We start from the raw sequence: 6,054 nt of genomic DNA, 5'->3' as shown, positions 1-6,054 counted from the left end.
GTCTCAGATCATCTCTGATTTTTTAATGAAAAAATACTAACACTAATGTTACTGAGCAACCTGATCTAGTTGCAGATGTCCCTGCTCATTGCAGGGGGGTTGGACTAGATGGCCTCTAAAGGCCCCTTCCAACCCAGACCTGTCTACGACTCTATGATTACGTTATCTAAACTCTACCTGAATAGAGCTTAAAAAGCCTTTTCTGTTGAGTGCCATGCAGCTATATACAGTTAATAGATAACAAATTTGCACTACTTTTTTTCTAATAAGCATGCCAGTCCCCTTAGATATATTTTTAAGGCAGCACATGGTCCAGGTATACAACTAAATAATTTCTTGCAGACTTTTCGAGAAAGAATCTCATTAATATTTTTAGAAACCACAGAGTGGCTTGCTGTTAAATCCCAGATCATGTTAAAGCAATGTTTTACTCAATGTAATTAGATTGAGGTGAATGGGACTTACCAGCTGTCCAGGAAGAAATCAAGAGAAATGGCCAGAGGAGCCCTGAATCCTTTGAGTTTTATACGCTTTCTTGAAATTACAGGAAGGTGAGACAACCTATGTGCATGAGGTCTTAATTACTTTCCAAACATTTTTTCCTGCATATGTAACACTTATAATTACTATAATTATTTTAACATTGTTTACTGGCATTATTCAATTTTCTATGGTACATACTGTTACATGCTGTGGGGTTCCCTTCGTATTATATTTTTATGGTCTAAATTAATTGCTGATGTGATTCTACCACTTCTGTCTGTATTAATGTGGGGACGCAACTCACTCCGGTTTCTTCAGCTTTGACTTAAACATTGACCACACGAGCAGTGGTTTGTAGACAGCCACCGACAATTTGCAGACGTATTGGCTATATCTGCTGCTAGGTGTGGGATTTTGATTCATTCCCCTAAATCCACTGTGGCATTTAGCTGGAGACACCATGGGGTTTGTCCCTGTAAGTGGCTTGGAGGAGTGGGGAACCGAGTTCTGCACGTACCCCATTTTTTGTTCACAATGAAACTGATTTGGTTATTTGCTTCCTGTCCTTTGTTTCACTGACTGTTGGCACAGCTTCACCTGGAGGACGTCGTCCTGCCTGGGGATCCTCACTCCTACTCTAGGTACTGACCAGCTGCCGAGCGTCTGGCTCCAATCACCACGCGTGATCAGAAGGCGAAGAAACATAACCTCTGGAGGATGCCCACTTACAGAAGAGAAGACTGGAAGGAAATAAGGTAATAATTTCTGCAGGTAAAAGGTAGGTACCAAGGTGAAATAATTTAGTTGCCACTTACACCTACTGAGAGCAAGAGAATAAGTCACAAGCTAAAAGTGCATCAAGGGAGGTTTAAGTATGGGGAAAAAATTTTAATCCCAAGGCTACTGATGTACAAGAATTGCTGAATTTTCTGGAGTGTCACTGATTTCCCAAGGATTCAGGTGGATTCTCAGGATTAAAAGCCACGTGTTCAACTCTCACAGGCTTAGCTGAAGCTGCCTTTTAACCCATTTCAAAATGATTGCTTTTGAATGCAAATAGAAATGCATTGTTTAATGAAAATGCAAAATACCTTGAGTTGTCAAGGCTCAAACCCAACATCCTGTTTATGAGAACAACTAAGACACTTCCACCAAAAATACATATTCTAAAGTAGCTATTAGCCCCGAGGTGTTTGCTCAGATAACATACTATTACTATTATAACGATAAAACACTTTCCATGCATAAACCACTAATGAATATTTTCAAAATGTTTTGACATTCCCCGTTGTGTGGAAACCTCACCTCACCGGTCTCTAATTGTTGGGATTAATTTCCCCATCCTCTCACAAAAGACAATGAAAATGTCACACAAAGTTATCCAAAAAGCCAGTCCCCAAATCCATAGCTCACGACGGAGGCTACCCCCATTGAGCTCTGTTGCTAGAGACTGCTGACCGTTTACGTTAAAAATCATATTTCTCATTCTTCGACAGTTTCGGGTAGCTTGTGGATTTCTTGGTGACCTCTGAACCAATTTCTGATCACACCCTTCTTCCTTAAAAATGAGAAAAGTGTCTGGAAAAATGGAAATTCCTGTTTCTATGCCACTTTGCCTGAAAAGCATCCAAATACCCCAAAGTGGAGACTCATTTACACCTCCCAGTCTTCCTTGCAGGAAGAGAAGACAGCAAGGTCACAATTTAATTTCTAGAAGGTATGATGTCTTCGGCACAAAAACACCATTAGAAATGGGAGTAGAAACACAAGCCTAAACTTCTTATGCCTCTTAATAACATGGGCAATGTGGAGTTTGTCCAGCTGGGGGACCCTGCACTAGAACCGGTTGGGTGGAAAGGCTGTACCCTCTTTGTAGCCCACCCTGTCACTGTCCACCTTGGAGTGGAGCCTGTCTTTGCTCTAAACATTCATTTGGTGGGTGAAGGTAGTAATAAACTGTTCCTTCAGTGTTTTTTCTCCAGGCCAAATGTACCCAGGTCTCCCAGCCGCTCTCTTCTTGCACCCAGTGCCCTGACCACCCTGCAGCCTCCATCGGACTCACGCCTGGCTCTCCATGGCTATTGTGCTGAGCACCCCAATCTGGACATGGAGGTCTGGATGTGGCCTCCTGAATGCCAGCCGGAGGGGACTCGACACTCTTCTCCTGCTGCTGGCTATGCTGTGGCTCGGGCAGCCCAGCCTGCGGTTGGCTTTCACCGCCACAAGGATGCAGCACTGCCCCACGTCATCTTTTGGGCCACCAGGTCGGTTTTTTTTTTTTTTGCAATGCTCATGATCTCTCCAGGAACAGATCCCACCTACTAATCCATTTGATGAGGGAGAGCAGGGTCTGCTGCTAGAGCAGGTAGCAGGAGAGAGGGAACAAGACAGCGTAAAACCCATCCTGATGCAGAGAGGTAAAAGTTCAGGCACCATTTAGGGGTTGCTTTGAGATATCAGGTTTTTATATTATTATGTCAGCTTAACCCCTTTATCAGGAGAAAGACCACAGCAATAGAAGCTCAGATTCTTAAAAGGACTCTGTTCTCTGCTGTCAATGCCTATGCTAATTGAAGGGGAGCCTGGATCCTTTTGGGACCAAGAGTGGCGGAGATCAGCACAGCCTTTGAAACCGTGCAAGCGGAATAAAAATGCAGGTGGGAGAGATTCCCCTGGGTCTGGGCTGTGCCACCCTCATGCCTTAATTGTGAACCTCCATATTGCTCTAATGGCTGCAGACGTCCGGGCCTCCCTGCCTGTCCTGAGTGTGCTGGTGCCTGGGGTGAGGTTAGAGAGGAGCCAGGTTTTTAGCAGACCTGGTATAAGAAAGAGATTGATCCTATGTGAGTTAGTCAGGAGAGAGCTACTTTCTCAGGCCTTTCCTCTCTTTTTCATTTAATTCCCCAGGGTTAGTGATTTACCAGAGGTTATATTTTATTCTCTCTCCCCATGGGGAGCAAGACTCCTCCTAATCCTGGAAGACTGCTGGTAGAATCAGCCTTTCTTTTTACAGGCAAATCTGTCACTTTATCACAAAAAGGAGTCTATAGAAACCCTGCTTGGTCTGTTTGGGCCACTGCAGAGGAAGCCAAGGAGACAGGAGGTGGTTTTCCTGCTGGGCCTTGCCCAGGGAACTGGCTGAGAAGAGCAAGGCAGCAAAGCAGTGATGAGAGGAGCCACCAGGTCTCCCACTGCACCTTTAGATGGTGGCAGAGAGCTGCTGCTTCCCTGGTGCTGCCCCAGGAGCACCTCCTTGGGAGAGACTGTGGCGTAGGGCTGGTGTGCAAAGATATGTGCTTTGGGGCTTTGCCCCTTACATATAGATACTAGGAAATCAAAATATTGACCAAGCACGACAGCTATTTCCTGCTGTTTACAAAAATGTTATAGTCAAGGAACAGCTGGAACTGAAGGTCAGTTTTCCTTCTGATTGCAATTTTATAACCACAGACTGTTGATGCTGATCACCCACCTGATGTAGACAGGGCCAGCTCAGGGTCACAGCATGAGAAGAGACCTTCTGCAGTGTCCTCTCTCCTGCTATGCCAGGGACTATCCCCCACAACCCATTTCATGATCTGCTCAGCAGTGGTTTGTCCAGGGACAAAACTGCAGGGCAGGGGACACCTGGGGGAAGCTTGCCCCGGTCGCAGGGTGCAGGACTGAAAGCTCTCCCGTGTGGCGGGGCGTGCTCCCCTGCGATGCTGGCGCAACCGAGCTAAGCCTGGATAGGCAATAAACTGCTGTCTGAGGGCTGCTAATGAGTCTCATTACCTTAGTCAAGCCTTCTTCTAAATACCACCCTACGCCTCTTCTTTTACTACGTCTCTGGGTAACTTTTCAACACCAAGATCTGTTCCCACAGATGGTAAATAGTTCTAAAAGTGTGATTTCTGCCGTTATTTTACACAAAGGAGTGGTGTAACAATGGGGAATAGTTTTTTCCAAGAGTAGATATTAGAAACAGTTTTTTAAAATGGAAAATAAATCAGACAGAGAGCAGGAATCCAGCTGCAACATGAGTTTAATATGACTGGTACAACTGGTGGATGTAATTGATCCGGTAACAGTAAAAACCTCTTGGGGTGCAGACACGGTAACAAGGTTCTATGGGTTTGAAGTTCAAAGCCTGAGCACCTGCTCAGAGCTACTTAACTTCTCACTAACATCTTTGCTGTTGCAGGAATAACTGAAGTGCGGTCAAAAAAGAAAGGCAGTTTGCTCTATGACTTTAACATGGATACAATAAGGGGTAGAATAAAGCCAAAGCTTCTCTAGGGGTTAGGAAAGGGAACAGCAGGAGAAAAATAACCTCAGCCCTCAGCTACATAGCTTGCTGTTCTCACCACTACTTCATCTCCTTCACCACAGCCATTTTGAAGCACAGCGACTCTTCTTGGAGTGGCTCGAACGTTTCACTCCCACTGTGTGATGCTGCGTCGAGTGCTGGGTGGCCCGTGGGTAGAGGCACTTGGACTTGCTGAGGTGTTGTGTCGAGGAGCTCTTGTGCTTGGCTCCCTCCTGCAGCAGCGAGCATTTGGTTACGCGTTGCTGCGAGGAGCATTCCTTTATTCCCTGCCCGGGGGGGCACTTGGGAACATGTGGCTGCGGCAGGCACTTGTTTGTACACTTCTGCGAGGAGTAGGTGGTGATGCACTCCTGCGTCGGGTAGCCCTTCATGCACTTCTGCTGGGGGAACCCGCTCGTGCACTCCTGCAGGAAAGACTGCTTTATGCACTGCTGCGGGGGGCACTCGGTGACTCCCTGCAGCGGCGGGGAATAGCTGCTAGTCATCCCCTGCAGGGACCGGAGCTCCGCACCGTACCGCTGCGATGAGCACTTGGATATCTTCTGCGATCTGCACTCATCCTTGCACGAGGACGAGTACTTGATCCCACATGGTGGGAACTTGAGTTTGCCTGGCTCTGGGCATCTGGGTGCGCATGGTGGGAGGCTCTTGGCCGTACGCTTTTTCTCAGGGTAGCTGGTGTCACAGGGCTGGAAGCTCTGCGTTGTGCTCAGCTTCAGGCTGGGCTTCCTGCAGGGCAGAAGGCAAGTGGTCTCACAAGGCTCAGGGTACAAGAGGACACACTTCTGTATATAGGGCTGACAAGGCAGCATAGCTGTCTGGGTCACGCTTGGTTGTGGATACACGTAAGTGAAAGGTTGCGTGTAGCTTTGCCATCTCGGCATCGGGCTCTTGATCACGCTCACTGGGTGGCACGTGTTACTGCACACATCGGACTGGGGTGTGCACTGCTGGATGCTTTCAGTCACATAGCCCGATCCGGGCAGGTACAGGTGTTTATACCGCTCCCCATAATAGTGCATGGTCATGCAAGGTGCTTATGCCTGAAAGAAGCAGGAAAAAGACAGACAGTTCATATAAGCATCAGCTATTTTATGTAATGCAGGACTTGCAGTTTCCCCACAGGCATCTCAGCATGGCAAGCCCACACTCTAGCTCTCCTGAAGGTCAGAGGCTCTCAGTGACTCAAGACCAGTCTGTGATTACCCAGGTGAGGAGAGGAGAGTCTGTTCTCAGCTTGTGGCCCCACACCCTTCTCTTAA

The 6,054-nt window shown here is 47.2% G+C and overlaps 1 protein-coding gene across 1 annotated transcript; it reads right to left on the bottom strand.

The window, feature by feature from the left end:
* Positions 1 to 4,845: 4,845 nt before the first annotated feature.
* Positions 4,846 to 5,814, bottom strand: LOC142048354 (uncharacterized). Its single transcript, XM_075075127.1, has one exon. The coding sequence runs from the start codon at positions 5,812 to 5,814 to the stop codon at positions 4,846 to 4,848; it is 969 nt and encodes a 322-aa protein (XP_074931228.1).
* Positions 5,815 to 6,054: the final 240 nt, after the last annotated feature.

The sequence above is a fragment of the Phalacrocorax aristotelis genome, chromosome 25, assembly GCF_949628215.1.
Source record: "Phalacrocorax aristotelis chromosome 25, bGulAri2.1, whole genome shotgun sequence".
Taxonomy (NCBI): Eukaryota; Metazoa; Chordata; class Aves; order Suliformes; family Phalacrocoracidae; genus Phalacrocorax; species Phalacrocorax aristotelis.
Note: the sequence above shows the minus strand (reverse complement) of the source record. Positions and strands in the feature narration are given on the sequence as shown.